This window comes from Balaenoptera borealis (assembly GCF_965194805.1).
Source record: "Balaenoptera borealis genome assembly, chromosome: X".
Classification (NCBI taxonomy): Eukaryota; Metazoa; Chordata; class Mammalia; order Artiodactyla; family Balaenopteridae; genus Balaenoptera; species Balaenoptera borealis.
The window spans coordinates 18,395,249-18,415,655 of NC_138881.1; the positions used below are offsets into that span (position 1 = coordinate 18,395,249).

Genomic DNA, 20,407 nt, shown 5'->3' on the forward strand with positions numbered 1-20,407 from the left:
AAATTATTCAAAACAAAGCAAACAACTTTTCATAGAACCTAAAGTCACTAAGCTTCCTTTATAACATGTTTAACCCACTTGCCTGTTATTTCTAGCCAGTGTGCAGAAATTATTTCATTAATACACAGATCCACAGACTACACAGGGATAAGTAAGCATGACTATCTGCTTCATTAGACTTCTTAACACTTGTTTCATGGAGCGAGAATTTCTGAAAGTGTTGGTAAATATAGGAACATTGACAGATTCCTTTACATCTATGTATTCATTCCGTCTTCCAGACTTCAGTTTCTAACCTCATTTGTTTTATAGAATTAATCAAGAAAAATATAAAAAGGGAAACACTTATGTGCCTTCTCTGAGTCACTCTTTTGGGAGTTGATATCATAGTGACATCTTGGGGGGAAAAGGCCTTATGAAGCACTGTACTAAGTTCTGGCTATCAATTTAAGCATAGGTTTTATGAACTAAGTTTCCTCACTATTGGTCCATAGTGTGGGTTTTAACTTCTCCAAGGATGCTCCCTAGCCTGCCATAGGTCAGTGTTTGTCATCAAATTTTAGCAGAATCTCCCTGGGGGAGCTTGTTAAAAATTTTATGAGCCGCACACCCAGAACTTCTGATTCAAGTTCCGCAGGTGATTCTGATATAGTTTGTTCAGACCTAAAACTTGGAGAAATAATCTATAGGCTATGTATTTCCTGTTTCCCTATGATCCCAAATAATTAAGATCCTCTATATTTTCACTACAAAGGTATTTCATAAATGAAGTCAAGTTACATTTCTGAAACAAAATCTCATAGTACAATTAAGGAAGAATAGAAAGTTTGGAATATTTGCGTATTAACATTGGTGTATTTATCTTCTTTTATATAGAAAACTCTCTACTCCGATATATGAGCAATGAAAAAATTGCTCAAGAAGAATACATGTTTCAGAGAAACAGCAAAAAAGACACAGGGAAGAAGTCTAAAAAGAAGGGTGATAAGAGTAGTAGCCCGACTCACTATTCATTGCTACCTAGCTTGCAAATGGATGCACTGAGACAAGATATCATGGGCACACCTGTGCCGGAGGCCACACTATACCATGTAAGTAAAATTTCAAAGACTCTATGATAATACTTTCATTGGCAGACGGGCAAATGACTCTTTTTGGTAAATTCCAGATTATTTATTTTTATCCTCTTGGCAGATTTTCACAAAAGATCCTAAATTTAGATTTTATGCCCTGAAAAAAACGTTTAAAAACAATGATGGCTTATTGATTTGTTCTTCAGTTCATATGTTCAATGAGTTCATGTGTTGTAGCAGGTTATATTTTTAATGAAATAACTTAATATGCGCAGAATTTATGGAGACTAATAATTAATTAGCTGATTAATCATTAGTGTGATAATACCCAGTAAATGAATAGCTGTAAAGTTCAACATTAAAGATAAGATTTTTAATATAGTTATGATTTCATTTAAAAATGAACATCTACTATGCACTAGACTTGGAGCATGGTTCTCGAGGTAAAAATGAGAAGACATAGCACACCGTAATATGGAAAGAAGGACACACCGAGAGTCCCAATACAGTTTGTAATGGGTGGGTGCAAGAAGTGTAGGAGAAGAACGGCCTTTGCCTTCTTGGGAAGTGAGAAGAGGCTTCAGAATGGGGAGCATTTGGGTGAAGAGTGAAAAGCAGTGTTTTTGTGGGAAGACGTATGAAGGTGTGCCACAAATGTGTGCGAATATGGCATGTTCCAGGGACTTCATGTGGCTCAAAATTACTGGTTCATTAAAAGTTGAAGGAAAGCATGTGAGAAGGGGCAGTAGATGGGCCCCTGGAGAGGTAGGTGGGGCTTAGATCAGGAATTTTATGATAAAGTACTTAGGCTCTTTCCTGTAGTAATAAAGAGCTACTGAAGAATTTTGACCTGGGGATTTGCATGATGAGATTGGCCTATAGGATCTCTCTGGTGCAGAGCATCAATCAAGAGATGTGAGGCCAAAGGCAGGGCCATTAAGGCCAGGTGGATGATGAGAAACTAGGACAATGGCAGTGTGGAGGCTGAGAATCTTGTTAGCCAAAACATTCAAATCACAAAATCAACCCATTTTATGACATTTTGGTTAAAAGGGAGTTTGTTGTGCTTCTTATTAGAAGCCCTTGAAAAACATGGACTACAGGTTTTTAAGTGAGTTGAACAACTGTGCTTAGTGTACACAGCATCAAAAAAATTTAATCTGTCACTGCTGTGGAAGACAGACCATCTAGATATACAAGATGTGAAAGATTTAACAACTCATAGTTGAGTTGCTTTCCTGAGTATATCTTTTAAATCATCTAATTACTTATTCGCTAGGTCTCTCATAAAACGAAAATGAAGAAAAATGTTTTCATATTTGGGTTGACATAGGAGTGCAGTTAGCACTCTTGGGTGCTCGTTCTCTATCCTCTCCTGTCCCCAGTTACATACCACCAGCCTCTTCCTCTCCAAGAGAATAATGCCCATATCAAAACCTGCTACTTTGAATAAGTGGCAAATCAGGTTATTATTTTTTCCATAGACATTTGCAGTCATTCTGAAATCGATACTTGTACCTGTATGACGGGGGCCACTTTTGCTATCACTAATCAGAAATGCTATCTTCACACTGAGAAGCTGGTGTTCTAGTCAGAAGTAATAGCCTGAACAAAGATCTAAACATAAGAGACAGCTGGCCTATTCGAGAGGGAAGTTGGTAGAGAGAGATGAAACTAGAGAGGGAAGAAGAGGCCACTTCACCCAGAGCGTGTAAACTATTAAAGTGTTTGGATTTGTCGTTAAGAGGAGCGGTAAGCCATTGAAGGCTCATTTAAACACTCAGCCTGTGCCATCCTGTCATGCACGTCCAGACAGGAATATACTGTGTGAGGAAGGAAAATAGCTGAGTCTTGTGGATTTTGAGTAATTAAATTATGGAAGACAGTAAAAGGTAAAACTGCTAATCAGGAATATTGTGAGTATTGGCTAGTATTGTCTATAAGTTGTTACCAACTTTCTGAAAGGCATTATTTAGTTAAGTGTGCAAAGAACCTGGTCTAGTAACTTCACTTCTAGAAGTTTATTCCAAGAAAGAAAGCAGAGCCTACCTTTGCCTCCTATTTTTATTCTATATCCTGAGTCTGTAACAGGGTATTTCCCAGATAGATGATATTTATCCCAACTAATTTTTAACAGAGAGACAGCACAGGGTAAGGAATATTGTTAATCATGGAGGAGGTCCTCCCATGTAACACTAACCCACTAATTTCAGAGTGAAAAGCTGGACATTTTCTAACTATTCTCTGGTTTAAAAGAAGCTAAATAATTGTTAGCCCCAAAGTGTATGTTCAGCGTCTATAACCAGTGTTCAAAAAGAAAGAACATTCATTGGTGAGTTTTTTATTAGACTCTTAAGTTCCTTAGAGGACTTTACTTGCATTTATTTAGTACTTCTACAGTTATCAAGGGAGTTTCCACATTTGTTATGTCTTTTAAACCTCACGACAACCGTGTTTGCAAATGACAAAACTCAAACTCAAAAATGTTAAGTGATTTATCCAAAGCTGTGTTGCAAAAAAGTGTAAGAGTAAGGACTAGAACCCAAACCAGCTACTGCAGGGATCTTTCCACACTCTGCCCTGGTCCTCCATGCCTGGTACGCATTGCACACCCAAATGAACTTGTGCTTTAATAACTAAATGAGTGAATTTTGAAAAAGTTTCACTTGAAGAAACGTGTGCGCTCATATGTTGATTTTAATAACATTTCTGGTAGCTGGATTGATTTCTACCCAGGTTTCTCTTTTGCTCTATATTACTATTTTTTATTAGGTTCAGAAAAACATACAGAGCTACTGCTGTTATAAAACACAAGTAGTTATTCAGCATGATATATTACTGAGACTACAGGGTACTATAGTTAAAATTGCCTGGACCTGGGAGGCAAAATAAAATATATTTAAATGATTGCTTTTTATATTTCACAGGAATTTTTTATTTTTTAATCTGTATATATGTACTTATTTAAAATAAAAAGATGTTTACTTATGTTAATTTTTTTAAAAACACAAGATCAGTATCAATATGTACTCCAATCACCTTCATGATGAACCATTAATCTTCATTCTTACCAATTATTCCTTTGGATAGCACAACTATTTTTAATGAAATAGGACTTAAGTGGAAGAGGATTATAAAGATGGAATACTGAGTTTCGTAAGGCAGCTGTCTCTGCTATAATACTAGCTCCATGTGGTCTGGGTTGAAATTTAGAGAAAATTTAGTTGAATTTAATAGCAGGATCATATCAGCATTAAATACCCTTAAACAATTTACTAAAGGTGTGTGTGCGTGTGCAGGGTGTTCCTTTTTAAGCTCCTAGATTATAATCCCCGTTCGTCTATTCTGGAAAGCAGCCTAATAAAAATACACAAAGCCAGGCAAGTACAGTTCGACTTCAGCATGACTCATTCCTCTTAGCAATTATAGCAGAAATGTTTATATAATAATAAAGAAGATTTAGAAGTTTATGGTATTGTAAAATACATAATTTTTTTTATTAATTCCATATATTTGTTATTCCAATTTATGTATTTTTCTTAAACTTCCTTGAAAAGAAATTATTCACTATGCTCTAACTACCCTAATTATCACCAGTCTTTGCCACCTCTTTCCTTTTTGACATGTCCCTCCCTCTACTGAGAATGCTTCTACCCCATCTTTCCCCCGGCTGACTCCTATCTAAACCTGAATTTGCAGAGAGACTTTCCCTGACCACTACACCCTAAACTAAATCAGTTTCTCCTATTATAGTCTCTTAGCACCCTGTATATGTACTTCGAAAACTTTCTTATGATTCACAATTACGTATTTATTTGTGTGATTATCTGCTTAGTATCTTTCTTCACTATACATGGTAGGGAGGGCATGTCCGTGTCCATGACAGGAAAGGATAGTTTCTCCATTTTGTTCAGCACTATATTTTAGTACCTAGTCTAGGTCTAGTGCCTTATAAGTGCTCAATAAAAATGTGATGAATAAATGAATGAATGAGTGAGAGAATGTGACAGGAACTTCAATGCCTTTCTCAGTATCTCTCAGTTGATATCTTCAGCCTGCAGAAACAAGAGCCACCTCCATGACCAGCCCTGCCCAGCACAAGCTGACCTTCAGTTGGGGTGTGTTCATAGTGGGAACCACCAGGAACCTATTACCATAGGCCCAGTGTCCCATGTGCCTGGGGAGAGGCATAGGGCTCTGAATGTCTTCTATCATGTTTGTCTAGTCCACATGACTAAATTCTGCTTTGTTTTATCGATTAGGTTTCCATTTCACTCCAAAGATGGGAACTCTGCCCTTATTGGTGCCTCCTCCAACGAGGGTTTGGCTGCTTTACTGATACAGACGACAGACCATGTGGAGCCTAACTCTGACCACCCACCCATTTAAAAGAGTATTGGAAGCACCTAGTAATCTACACTCACCATGTTGGGCTCCCTATCAAAGCAGGTCTAAGTTTGTACCTTTAATCAGGGTGATTTACAAGACTTCTCTGCTCCACAGGTGCCACCAGGGCAACAGGATTAGCTCCCCCTCAGCCTGGCCTCATCTCCTCCACTCCAGCTAGTTCTTGCCCTTTTCCTATCACTGCCCTCTCATTATGGAGGTCACAACATGCCTGTCAGCCAAGCATGTGATGGTATTTTTCAAAAGAGTATAACTTTATTTTACCTACTCACTGGTTCTCTGTCTGAAAATGTGGGAGTTGTTAGCTGCCAAAACCCTCGTCTGACCTGAGAGCACATGAAGCAAAGGCAGACAGCAGTGTCTGGTGTGTGTGTGTGTGTGTGTGTGTGTGTGTGTGTGTGTGTGTGTGTGTGTGTGTGAGAAATCCAAATGTAGTGAGGAAAGCCTTTAGATAAGGGATGATTAGATTCAGGACTTTTTTTTTGCTTAATATGATATACATACGACACCTTGCTCTCACATTAAAGCTGCTGAACTAAATCCAAAAACAAAACAATGATTTATTTTAAATCTACATGCTGAGAAGCCAGAAAAGTAAAATTTGATAATGGATCTAGGCAACATGCAGGTACACTTTCATAAACTGAATAATGTGATTTTAGGTGGCTTATTTAAAACAGATTTTGAGTAGGTGTTAAAAAATCTGGATGATTTGTTTCATAACATTCCAGCATTTGCGTGGCTTGTCTTAGTTATTTAGGATATAACTGCAAACACTCAGTTACTATTTCACTTCTGATAAGTACTTTTAGCCATTTCCATCAAATTGTGAAAGGAGTTTTGGTGGAGCTTCTAGAGGAAGGAGGTGGAGAGCTGTTAAAAGACATCTTATTTTTAAAAATTTAACAAGTAAATAAACATTATGAAACAGACACTATTCTAAGTAATTTGCAAATTTTAACTCACTTAATCCTCGTAAAAAACCTATGAGGAAAGGTGCTGGTATTATCCCCATTTTACAGATTAGGAAGCTAAGGCACTAACAATAAGTAGTTAAGTGGTGGAGCTGGGATTTGAACATTGGCAGAGTTTCTCTCTCATACACCAGATGGGCAAGACTACCATCAACAGTAAACTTGTTCAATTCTATGCTGTTATTTCATGTAAATGGAAGATTTCTTGATTTAATATTTACTCCCATTACCATCTTACCCCACTTACTCATGTTTAGATATTTTCTCTGCCTACACACAATAATGAGAAAGTAAGGGAAAATACTTTTCTTTGTGAAATATTTAAATCTCAAAGTCTTTTGTTTGTTTATTTAAAAAATTAAATATATAGAAGTATTTATCATTTATCCCAAGTGTTTCAAATTGCCCCTCAAAAAATAACATAATTTAGCAGAAACTCAACAGCAATTCTAGTAGTGCCAACTATCTTTAAGGCCCAATAAGTGCTGTAGAATATATATAAATGATAATAATATTGCCACTGCTACTACTAATAATAGCTAACATTTACCTATTGCTTACTAAGTTCCTATGCTAAGAACTTACATACGTTATCTCATTGAATCTTCAAATTGACCTTCTGAGGTTGCTACTATTATTATATCTATTTTGAAGAACTGAAGCACAGAGTTTACCTTGCTCATGGTCACACAGCCAGAAAGTAGCAGACTTGAAATATGAGTACAAGCAGTCTGACTCCAAAACTCACATTTTTAGATGAATAAAGCCATGTCTACTCATAAGGATTTTACCATCTATTAGAGAAGCCAGAGCTATTATTATCACAAAGATGAAAAATATGCTATATTGTCAGCCTATAAACATTTATAATTAAATTTATCTACAGTTATAAAGACTGGTTTGTCTAATATAGGCCTGTCTTAGCTGCATTGTTTCAGGATCGATGTAGCTAAAATAAGAGGGCAGTTAGTTTCAGTGGCTAGATAACCATCTCTGAGCTAACAATTGTTTATAATAACCACTTTCTCCAGGCTTTGACTTTACTCACCTAGATGGCAGCCATGGTACAGTGTGACATGATGTTTCTCCTCACCGGGGTGCATGCAGATATCCATTCTAAATATTATTGTATTCATATCATATGTATTCTCTGGTTCCTGTGGATGACTTCACAATTTCTAGAGTGTTAATGCCAACTTGGTAGTAGCACTGGCAAAGCCTACGTGGGAACAGCCGGGACTGTGACAAGTGTTTCCCATTGGAGCACTTCACTAGAGTAGTGATTCTCAAACTATTGGGCTGTCCTTAGCAAACGGCTCCTGGTGACTGAGGCTTTATGCGGAAATGGCAGTCCTTCCTTTGATTCTTATGGGCAAATAACACATAATTTCACAGACTTTAATTTTCACTTGTGACTAGATATTGCTTATTAGTAACCTACTAAATGATTTTAAAAGGTTATAAATTGAATAATCATAAAATAATGCATTAGTAGAGTTTAGTGAATATTCCAATTCACTATTTTTCCAAGATGCCTAGTACAGTACAGTTGTGCTCTTATTGCACAAGCCCAAGTGTAGATGGTTCTGGTTCCCACAGTTTTCGGGAGGAATGCTATATTGGTACATCATCGGGATTTTTTTAAGTTACCTATAGTTTTCAGTTGCTTTTTTTATTATAAATTATCACTAGACTATTGACTTTAGTTTGCTTTAGGTTGCTTGCTTTACCTTCTAGCATGTTGTAATTCACATTACCCGGATTTTCTAAAAAATGATACTATGAATTATCCATACCCTACAGTACTTACAGTCATATTCTATTGGTATCACCTAGTTAATTTTCCATTGGAAAGTAGGGACAAATGGACCACAGGGCCTACTAGCCTAAGAGGGTCACAATCAAAAATTGTTGAGACCCACTGCCTTAAATACAGTTATGTGGTTTTAAAAAGTAGAAGGAATGAAATCTTGGCTTTTCTTGTCTATAAATATGAAACAGTTTTATAGAATGCAAGTCCATGAAGAAGTCTAGGAGGAAAATTCACTTGTGTTTCCTGACCCATTTATACTAATAGTTATTTTAGTGAAAACCATTAAAAAAAATCATGCTCCTCCTCCACCACAACAGGTGTAAAAAGCATCTATTCACTAAGAAGGCATAAAAATGTTAAATTTTTTATGCATCTTAAATCTTATATGCATCTTAAATGTATATGCATTAAGAGATTCAAAATACTAGAAGCAAAGTCCAACAGAACTGAAAAGAGAAATTGACAAATCTATAATTATAGTTGAAGTCTTGAACACCCCGCTAAGTAATTCATAGAGCCACTAAACAAAAACTCAGCAAGGGTATAGAGTGCTGAACAACTACCCACCAACGGTATCTGACTCCCCAAAACATCAGAATACACATTCTTTTCAAGTGTGCATGGGACAGTCATCAGGATAGACCATATCTTGGGTCATAAGATAAACCTTAATTTTAAAAGAACTGAAATCATACAAAGTATGTTATCTAACCATAATGGATGGAATCAAACTGGAGATCAATAACAATTAACAAGTAAGTCTCCAACCTCTTGGAAATTAAAGAACGCATTTTAAAATAATCCATAGATAAAAGAGGAAATCTCAAGGAAAATTGACCTGAATGAAGATGAAAACACAACATATGCTTAGGGGAAAATTTATAGCACTAAATACTTATCTCAGGAAAGGAGAGTGACTTCCCTGTTGGTCCAATGGTTAGGACTTGGCGCTTTCACTGCCAAGGCCCGGGTTCAACCCGTGGTCAGGGAACTAAGATCCCGCAAGCTATGTGGCATGGCCAAAAAAATAAATAAAAGAAAATGAGAAAGTTGTCACCTCAAGAAATTAGAAAAAGAACAACAAGAAATAAGCAAGCATAAGGAAGACAATAGAGAGAAGAAATGAAATTTAAAAACAGAAAACGTAGTAGAGAAATTCAAAAGCTGTAAATTTTTTTGAAAAATCAAAAAAGAAATTGATAAACGTCTAGCAAGACTGACAAAGGGAAAAAGGAGAGAAGACTAAAGTTACCAGTATAAGGAATGATAGAGGGGTTATCACTACAAACCTCATAGACATTTAAAGAATAATAAGGAAGTACTATGAACAACTCTCTGCACTTAACTTTAACAGTTTAGATGAAATGGACCAATTCCTCAAAACCCACTAGCTACATAACTCTCCCAAGATGAAGTAGATGATCTGAATAGTCCTATAACTATTAAAGGAAATGAATTAATCATTAAAAGACTTCCAAAAAATAAGTACAGAAATACTGAAAAAAAGACCAAACATATTGCACTTTTATATTGCTTAAGTGCAAGAGTAATCCATTTGACTTTTATTATTATGTTCTGTGGTGCCTTTAAAGTGTTGGCAGCATGTAAAATATTCGATGTATAGGGCTTGTGACTTAATGGAATTCCTAGGAGACTGATTAAAATTCATAACTTTTATTAATTGTGAAAATATTGTTTAAATGTTTGAAAAATTTGTTTCATAAATTTTTTTAAGTTTAATAAATTAAGCATTATACAAACAAACAAAAAGATTCACTAATACGCCCTCACTCTTGAGAGAGGTTTCTGCTTACACTGTATAAAACAGATTATTTAAAGCCAGTCCTTTTCAGTTTTATGCTTGAACCAATGGGGGCCTCATTCTTCTAGTTCCTGGTTAGATAATAGCTGCCAGGAAGGAAAACACAAAATCTGGCTTAATTAGTGAGGCATCATGCAAAACAGGACACAGAAGAATTGAATTTGGAATTTATTAAGTTGAAATTTATTAAATTCAAATCTTATTGCAAATTCCTTGTTGCCTTCTAAAAAATAAAATAAAACCTAAATTCTGATGAGAGGCCCTTGATCAGAGAGGTTAAAGAAACCCCATTCTCTTTCATGTTGTAGGCCTGTCTCTCCCAGTTTTATAACCTCAGAAAATGTCCTCAAGTTTTGTTGGGAGTAGACCTTTTTGCTCCCATAATCACTTCTACCCATATTACCTCACCACCATAACTCATTTCATCAAGCATCTCAGGGTTAATGAAACTCCAGGTAAAATTATTTTATCCCTAGAACTGCTTAAAACCTCTTCTGATTGAAGGGCCATAACCTATATCAAATTATCTTCTTCACTCAACTCCTAAAATACGTTACTTCCTAGATGGTTTCAGCACCATCCAATTCTACAAAACTATAGGCCTAATGATTTGCTGTATATACCCAAATCTCATCCAAAGATTCCTCTTAATACACTACATGCCTGAGACTCTTGGCCCAGATCTCATGTGAGAATGAAGTTTAAGGCACAATTATTGACTACTGTTACATTCTGGTTTCTTGAAGATAACTTCCAAGAACAATGTTAAATTGTTTGCAGCCTTCAGGGATTCTTCTTTGGCTTTTGGCTCAGACAGCAACTGGCAGCAGGCCAAGTGCATGAGCTCAACCTAGAGTCTCAGTTCTAAATAATACTGCTAAATCTGTTTCTTAGCATCTCTACAAGTATCAGGTTAAGCCAGAACAGTATCCTAATAGACTTGAACCCAAAACAATCTGCAATGTTGAGAAATAGATGTGTTTCAATCCCTGTTCTTTATATGCAAATAATTTTAGATTAACTAGATGCAAACTTTCCTGAAACTCAAAATAGAATAATTTACCTTCTTGTGTTTTCTTTTATTATCATAAATTCACAGTGGCCTCAAGAGACAATGACTGTTGTATCTAACCACCTCCAGGTAGAAGGGCCCAACATCAAAGAAAAGAATTGTCTTTTCTAAGATTCAGATGGCCAAGAATAATGCTGTAGTTAATAGAACATGAGCTGTTTGAACTTAGACATATTTCTGAACCTCATTTTCTCATCAGTATAAAGAGGATAATAATACTTAATTCACTCAGCTATTTCAGAAGTAAATCATACACTGTATATAAAGTTTGTTCCACTGTGCTGGGCACATAGTAACTATTCTTAATGCCATACAGAAAGGAAATGGATTCATTTACATGGATGGGGATTTGCTTCCTGATGAGCAAATCAGAAAGGCTTCTAGGACTAGAACATCTGTCCTCTTTGGGCGTTAATGAATGTATCGGCTAGGGTTCAGTCAGGGAAGCAGAAGCACTAAGTGGCATGGAATAAAGGACTAGATCTTACTCCGTTGAGGAGCTGGTGAAGAACCTCAGCAGAGCCAGTGGTCATGAAGAAAATCTAGATGTGAAGCCAGGGGGAGCAAGACAAACTGGAATCCATGAGCACAGACTGGAAGCCTGCCTCCAACTTCAAAACGAAGCTGGTGCCCTTTGCCATGGAGATTTACAGGCTCCTGGTCCAGGACTTAGAGGAGCTGAAGGAGTTGCACACCTGGCTACTGACCCATCCCAGCAAGGTGAGCCAGCAGAAAAGTGGCAGTATGTGTGCGCTGGTGCAGTGACTGGCACCCTACGCTGACCTTCAGGGCAGAGAGGCTGCTGCTTCGCTTGTATTCTCCAAAATTCACACAAATTTACATTGGCCAGCCCTAACTAGCACCAGACAGGGAGAGGAATTCTGAAATAAATAGTTACAGCTTTGCTAAGTTGACACAGTAGATAACCACCACACTGAGTTTTCCTTTTCTGTTGGCACCACAGGTACCTGCCAGGTAAAACCTGCTTTGAAAATTCTAGTGACAGTCTGTATGAGGATCAGTTGTAAAGTGAAAAATTCTAAATGATCATAAATTTGGAGTGGACTCAAGGTGCAGCCTACCTCTATGGAGGTATCATCCCCACAGCCTACTTACTTAATTCCCCAGAGCATATAGGAAAATATAACTTCAAATTGTCTTTTATCTATCTTAAATCAAAAGATTGACTAGTATAAGTAATAATTAGGATAAAATGTCTAATTTACCTAAAGAGGTTTCTACTTGCTAAAACACGTAAGGCAATTCTTTAAAGAATTTCTTTGCATACTCTGTTTAAGGAAGAGTACCAGAAAGCTATGTACCTACACCATCTTATCTTAGCCAGTTGTTGAATCTCCTTCACTTAGTTGCGTTCTAGCATCGTGTCCTCAATTTTTATCAGATGGCTGGTACAAGAAACAGCCATATGAAATTCACTTCTTTGTTTGCTAGTAAAATATTTTTGAGGAGGTTGTATTTTTCCCTTGTGCCCCCCATATATATTTTTATAATTGGGTAAGAGCTTTGGCTCCCTGTGATTATGATGTATATAAAGTATCTGATACAGTGTCTGGCACTATGGTAGTGCACAAATATTCTTAGCATCCTTCCTCCAACCATACTACCAAAATGTCCTCACCAGTGGGCTGAGAACAAGCCAAACCCTAATCTAGGTGCATTTGAGGCAACGAGTTCTGCAGAAGTGGCAGCAAACATCAGGCCCTGCAGAAATCTAATTTTTCATATCTGAGCTTGCATAAATTGCTTGCTTTCTCTTACTCAGTTTTCTCATTTACAAAATGAGCATGGCACTGCAAAGAGGACTATGGAAAATGCCATCTAAATTGACAGCATCATGATGATTTGATTCCTGTTGCAAACACAAATTTTTTTTAAAAATCTCCCCATCAAGTTCTTTTTTCCCTTCTGTTAGATAAAACCAATTTTGCTTTTTTAGTCTTAAAATCATGTCATACTAGATGGTTCAGTATGGAAGGGAAGGAAGAGTATGATTTATCTCTCTGTTATTTTACTATAAAATGAATTGCATATAGTGACTTTTGAAACTTTCTAAACTTAACTTTGATTTTTATCCAATATTATCTTTGAGAGATTTTCTGTTACGGAAAAAACAATCTCTGGATCAAGAAAACTGCAGCTAAAACTAGCAGATGTAGAAACATTTGACGTGGTTGTCTGGGAGAGCTTATCTATTCTATAAGAGCAAAAATCTCAGAATAAGAGCCTGATAAACATACTCTTAGCCATAAAGGTATTTAGAGAAAAACTGGCATTCTTGGAACGAATTACAATGACATGGCAAGAATTCCATGATGAGAAAATATGTACAATCTATCAGAGCAACAAACCTAGAAATGAAGGTGACCCAAAACTCTTTACTTTCAGATTCTTTAAAATGAAGCCATAAAGTCAGTAGCCAGAAAATCTTCCAGTAATTTTGATTGTCATAAAACTGCTGACAAAATTATCATGCCATATACATTGACTTTATTTGAGATTCTTAGGTTTTGTACAGTCTTCATTAGAGGTGATTCTTTTGTATTATTTTTTCTCTATTTTCTTTTACATATAATTTATTTCCTTGTCATTTAGTAGCCTTCAGGAGGCAAATCTGGTTCTCTCAATTTTTTCTGGTCATAAACGTTTCTTTGTCATAAAAGATGGGCAAGCCTACCCTGATTTCTCTGACACCTAGATGTCGACATTTTGTGAAACAGAAGTGTCAGGAGCAGGCACTGTCCTAGTTCTGCTTTTCACCTATTTGAACTTTCTGCCTCTGTCTCATGTTGTACACATTAATCAAGCACCCCAAAATAGCTGTGTCTAATATGGCTGGTGATAAGTACTTTCCATACATGGTGGAGCTTAAGCATAAACTAAGTGCCTTTCAGTGAATAATCTAGCATTGTGTTAAGATTGACACTGATTGCAGGTGTACATAATTCCTAAAACATCAGTAATTGGGTGTACATTGGTAACTAGCCATTTTTCCCTTTAAGTCAGGATCATGTACAGTTAGTGCTCTGTGAGATATTCTAAGAGCATCTGGTCCAAGTCTCTGGTCTTGCAGATGAGGAAATTGAGGTCAAGATTAGTTTCAGTGACTTGTCCATAGTCATATCGCTGGAATATGGAGAACTAGAAGTCAGGTCTCCAGATCACTACCACAGTATTGTTCTCCTGGTACTGCGCATTCCATTCTTGCTGAAACATAAACATTCAAAGTGTATCACTCCAGCTGGTGTGTTGAGAATAGGCTGGAGGTGGCTGGGGGTAGTGTGGAAGCAGGAAGACAAGATAGGATCTGGCCAATTCAGGTGAGAAATGATAGGGGCTTAGCCCTGGGTGCTAAAGTGGAAGAGGTGAGAAGGGCATGGACTCTGGATATGTTTTGAAGGGAGAGTGGACAGGATGTGCTGACAGATCGCATATGAGGTACCATAACTCATAGCCTCACTGTCCGCACACATAGGTGGTCAGTTAACTGTTTGATTCATGCTTTCAATAGAAAATTATATGTCAGGTCCAGTGTTAGGAGTTGAGCAGAGAGTGGTGAGCTAAGCAGATGGTTTCTGCCTTTGTAGAAGCTAATGCAGTAGTTAAAAACCACATGTTGAGAAAGTGAACCAAGTAATTTTAAGGCATTGCATAATAATCAGCAGTGTATCAAGTGAAAAATTGCATAACACAATGAATCAGCTCCAAGAGATTTCTCCTGTGTAAAGAATTAGTGGAGAGGCAGGCTTGCCTTATTTGGATCACTGATTTCCTCATCAGTATTGACAGGGCTTTATGGTTGTGCTGAGCTCGATTAACACTGTTAATAGGTTTGGAATAAAATATGATTGCAGTCCCATCCTTGTCTAACTTGGCTGAGCCTTATTACCTTTCTGTACCTTAGTTTCTATCTCATTTGCAAAATTAAAATGTTAACATGAGCCTTCCTCTCATGAAGATATGATTAATGGTTGCCAAAAGAAAAAAACTGCAAATCTTTTTTTTAAACCCACAGAGCAGTATAACTTGCTAATTAAAATCGACAAAAGCATGAAAATTAGAGATTGATAAGATGTTACTGGTCTGAATTATCTCCATTAATATAAAAGTGTCTTCCTAATATCTTTTTATTTTATAGAATCTTTCCACATAGCAATGTACTTATATCACATGGGAGGTTTTCATAAATGGGTGTCTTCATGTCAGAAGCAGTTTTTCTTTTCTCTCACATGGTTACCATGACTACAGAATATTTGCTTGAGAGGCAGTATTGCACAGAGTGGTTAGAACGGGTTTTGGGATTGATAGACCTGGGTTTGAACTTTGACTCTGCCACTACCTGTGAGCTCCTGAGCAAGTTGTTTACTCTGTTTTCACCTCTTTGAAATGGTGTTAATGATCACCACGGAACAAATTTATTGTAAGGATTAAGATTGATAACTGATATAAAGTCCCTAATACTGTGCCTCACACATAAGCCCTCAGTAAATGATAATTATTACGATCCAAGAATGACAGTTCCTGTTCCCCAAGGGTGGTGACTTTTGTAACCCTTCCTAACCATTCACCACTATAATCGCTCTTCTTCCCACCTTACCACTTACTGTCCAATAGGAAAGGGGAATCGCCTTATGGAATCTTGTATAAGATTCACTTACCTCCCTCCTTCAGAATCTGATATGCATGATATTCTTTTGATGAAACATTGACCCTGCCCAACCTGAGTTTGACCTTCTCTAAATTCCCCCCAATTACTGCCTTTTTGTTCTTGTTTGACTCATAATTTATTAGAATGCTTGTTATTTTTAAAAGCATGCTTATTTTTGAGTGTGTGTAGAGCCATTTTCAGTCAATATAAAGTCAGGTTAACTTTATTGACAGAATCCAGAGCAAGCTCACCCACTGTCCTCAAAGACCCAGCGTGCATGCAGTGCCTCATCCCCACCCCGTTCAGCTCAGAGTTTCTCTCTCATGCACTAGAATGGCAAGACCACCATCAACAGTAAACTTGTTCAGTTCTATGCTGTTATTTCATGTAAATGGAAGATTTCTTGATATACTATTTACTCCCATTACCATCTTACCCCGCTTGCTCATATTTAAACTTTTTCTGCTGACACACAATGAGAAAGTAAGGGAAAATACGTTTCTTTGTGAAATATTTAAATCTCAAAAGCTCTTGTTTATTTGTTTATTAAAAAGATTAAATATGTGGAAATAGTTGTCATTTGTCCCAAGAGTTTCAAATTGCTAAGCACCTTTTCTTACGTATAAGAAATAAGCTATTGGTTTGACTAGTCACTGAAGAAATCTTGTAACTTTGCAGAAAATTACAGTAAGAGGAAGTTGCTATATTGCAACAAGAGAGTATTTTGATTGCAAATTTTTCTGTAAGTGTGGCAATTTGCAACTTGAGAAGAATTTAATAGTAGCTGAGCTTTCAAAATGTAACACAGAAACTGTCATTTTCTTCCACAATTAAAATAAGTGCTTCTGAAAGTTTCAGGATAAGAATGACCCAAATTACCCTCCCCCTCACTTCCTCATCCAGAAGAGGGGAGAATAGAGTTTGAACAGAACATCTGTGGACAAAATGAAAGACAAATGCTCTTTTCAGGCAACTGTCTGAAAAAGGAATCTTTTATAGCCAAACAGAATACTGTTGCATGCATCGCCATGGTTAAGAAGAGGATCAACAATGCTTTCATAATGGCCTTTTATTTTAGCACATTCTATTTTTATGGATTGAATTGTGATTTCAACACATCCATTCATAATTCATCATATAATTATATGCATAAATATCTTTTGACACATTTAATGCGCTTTGCCCGCCACATCTTGAATTCAAATTTAAACTGTTAAGTGCACTAAGACAATCTCATTACAAGTAATGTTAAAGGAGATTGGATAAAAAGGAATTTTTTCTTATCTACCAAAAGGAACAGTCTACTAAAGAACAGAACATCAGTAATATGCTGTACGTGGATTACTGGAGAAAAGACACCTGGCTTGTTTATTTCCCACTGAAGGGCTTCAGGTTAAAACAATCAGTTAATTAAGACTACATCCTGTGTTCTTTGAGGGTGGTTTGTTCAACTTTTATGCACTCAACCAGTATTTATTTAGTACTTCCTCTGTCTTACACAGAGGAAGTACTAAAATCCCTGTTCTAGTCAAAGGATAAAACAGTCAGAATTCCTCTTCTTTCATATAGTTTATATTTGGAGGGAAGGCTGAGTAATAAACAAGAAATATACGTACTTTTGGTAATGTTAAGTTCTAAGGAAAGAAATAAAGCAGGGAAGGAAAACAGGAAGTGTTGAGGATGATAAGGATAACAATTTTAGATAGGGAAGCCTGGGAAGAATTTACTAAAAAGGAAGCATTTGACTAATGATCTGAAGGAGGTAAGGGAGTAAGCCACAAGAGTATTGCTACCAAACCCAGGTACGGCTGCTTGCTGCTCATAAGCCAATAATTCGAGAGGCAAGTGTCAGTAGAAAGGAAAGGTGCTTTAATCAGAAAAGCTGGCAATCTGGGGAGAAGGTGGACACGTGTCCAGAAACCAACTCTGAAGATTCTGGTCAGCCATGACAGTTTTTAAAGGGAAAAATGGGGCTGAAGAATCTCAGTGAATCATCAAGGCAGGAGGTTGGGTTCTGCATCATTCTCCATTGGGTGCAGACTGGCTGCCTCTTTCTTCACATGTTATCTTGCCTGCATGATCTGCCTGCAGGATTGCTAAGGGAGCTTTGGGGGGTAGAGAGCTAGTCATTTTTTAACTGCTTAATTCTTCATTCTTTCTTCTTTTTATCTAGGAAAAGAATCAACAAGTTAGACAAGGCATGGTGTGCATTCAGGAGAACATAGGTCAGGAGTTAGTTTCAATTGCTTAGTCATCTCATTCTTATAATTAGGTTATTTTAAGGTTAGAGGGGAACAGAAATGGGCCAACAGGAAAGGGGCAAAAGAACTGCTTTCAGTATCTGAGCAAACATTTCAGACAGAGGGAACAGCAAAGGTATAGGCCCTAAGATGGGACTGCACTCAGCAGAATCTAGGAACAGCAGGTGTGGCCGGAGCAAAGTTAGTAACAGGGGCCAGGTCATACAGGGCCTTCAGGGTCAGTGGAAGGATTTGGGCATTTATTCAGAGTGAGATGAGAAGCCATTGGAGAGTTTTCATGATCAAATCATATTTTAACAGGATCACTCTGGCTCTTATGTTAAAAATAGAAGATGTGAGAGCAGAGGAAGGGAGAACAGTGAGGAGATATTTTAGTGATGCAGGTGAGGGATGATGGTGGCTTAGACCAAGGTGATAGTAGTAGTAGAGATGGTAAGAAAAAGTCATATTGTAAACATACTGTGAATACAGAGCTGATACAGCTTGCTGGTGGATTGACTATGGGCTATAAGAGAAAGGAAAGAGTCAAGATTGACTCTAGTATTCTGGGTGTGAGCCACTGTGGGGAGAAATGGAATTGCCATTTACTAAGGTATAGAAGACTAGGAGAGGAGCAGATTCGGTTGATGGGTGGTAGATATCATGAGCTCAGTTTTGTACACATTAAATCTGTTGAGTTAGGCAGCCTGCAGCTCAGTCAAGAAATCCCAATTGACTATATAAATTCATAAGTAGCTAAAGCTCAGAGTTTGTAAACATTCTTAGGGAGAAAGTTCAAAGAACTTTCACCCAGATGCTCACTACAATAAACAGAAAGTGCTAGTGATGGTGTTAGAAAGATTTTATTGAATGATGATTCAGGAAAAAAGATAAAAATATGTTTTTTAAGAGAATGGACCTTCACAAATGTTTACAAAAGGAGTCTATTTTTGGTGGTCAGTAAGCCTTATGAGCTTATACTTTGAATTCTCTGTCTCTCTGTCTCTGTCTCTCTCTCTCTCTCTCTCTCTCTGTCACACACACACACCCTACCCCAAACACAAAAAGATACAGTCATGGTCAAAAACAAGATCTAGTCTCCAAGGACTAGAAGAAAGAACAAAATTGCACACAACAATAAATGGGAACTAAAGTCATATACCTGGTAGGCTCTGAGTCCAGAAAGAGCTAGAAATGACTGGGAGTCTACTCTAATGGGGATCAGAGAACAAATGGACCACAGCTATGTCAGGAAACTGAAGATTGACTCACTGGGTGAAACCAACTGGGAAGGCAAGAAGAGCTTCCTCACCCACGAGTATAAGGAGGTTGAAAAAAGATACAGCAATTGACCAGAGTGCTGACTCGTATAAAGGTGATTCTTTCCTTAGTAAATGGAAATTATGGGAAATCCAGAAAACCCCTTAAAATAAAATTTGAAATAATAACAAGATGATTAAGAACACTGAATATTCAGAAGCACTAATACCAACTAGACATCCTGGATGTGTAAAATATAGTCAGTGAAATAAACACTCTGTAGGTAAGATATACTTCAGACTGTATAAAATCAGAGAGGGAATTAGGAAATTGGAAAACAGAGAATGAATTCACCTAAAAAGCATTGCAGAAATATGAAAGATACATAGATGATAAATTGAGAGGTACCAACATAAGTCTAGAGACAAAAAGAGAGAGACTAGTAAAGAAGGCCCTTTGAAGAGATAATGCCTGAGAATTTTCAGAATTGGAGAAATAATACCTTCAAGTACAACACAATGAATGTGAAATGGGATTAATTAAAATCAGTTATAACCTAGGCACATCATAGAGCAATTGCAGAATATCAGGGATAAAGAGGAAAATATTTTAAAAGCTACAGAGGGGCTAAAGACAAATTATAACTAATGACAGAGTAGCTACAGATTTTTTTAAAATTTATTTATTTATCTTTTTTTTTTTGGCTGTGTTAGGTCTTTGTTGCTGCGCATGGGCTTTCTCTAGTTGCGGCGAGTGGGGGCTACTCTTCGTCGCGGTGCATGGGCTTCTCATTGCAGTGACTTCTCTTGTTGCAGAGCATGGGGTCTAGGCGTGCGGGCTTCAGTAGTTGTGGCATGCAGGCTCAGTAGCTGTGGCTCGCGGGCTCTGGAGGTGCAGGCTCAGTAGCTGTGGCGCACGGGCTTAGTTGCTCCACGGCATGTGGGATCTTCCCAGACCAGGGCGTGAACCCGTGTCCCCCGCATTGGCAGGCAGATTCTTAACCACTGTGCCACCAGGGAAGTCCCTAGCTACAGATGTTTTAAGGGCAATGATAGATGCTAAAAGAAAATAAAGTGATAT

At 37.3% G+C, this 20,407-nt stretch overlaps 1 protein-coding gene and 1 long non-coding RNA gene across 6 annotated transcripts in view; one reads left to right on the forward strand and one right to left on the reverse strand.

Moving 5' to 3' along the window:
- The window catches only part of CNKSR2 (connector enhancer of kinase suppressor of Ras 2), a 263,636-nt gene that overhangs the window by 175,890 nt on the left and 67,339 nt on the right, over positions 1 to 20,407 (forward strand). For all 5 annotated transcript variants that reach the window (XM_082375497.1, XM_082375498.1, XM_082375499.1 and 2 more), the window contains one exon: positions 877 to 1,091. In XM_082375497.1, coding sequence (XP_082231623.1) covers positions 877 to 1,091 — 215 coding nt within the window. The remainder of the gene's footprint in view (positions 1 to 876; positions 1,092 to 20,407) is intronic.
- LOC309619973 overlaps positions 5,891 to 20,407 on the reverse strand; it is a 116,813-nt gene continuing 102,296 nt past the window's right edge. The window contains exon 3 of the long non-coding RNA XR_014239323.1: positions 5,891 to 20,385. This is a non-coding gene — a long non-coding RNA (uncharacterized lncRNA). The remainder of the gene's footprint in view (positions 20,386 to 20,407) is intronic.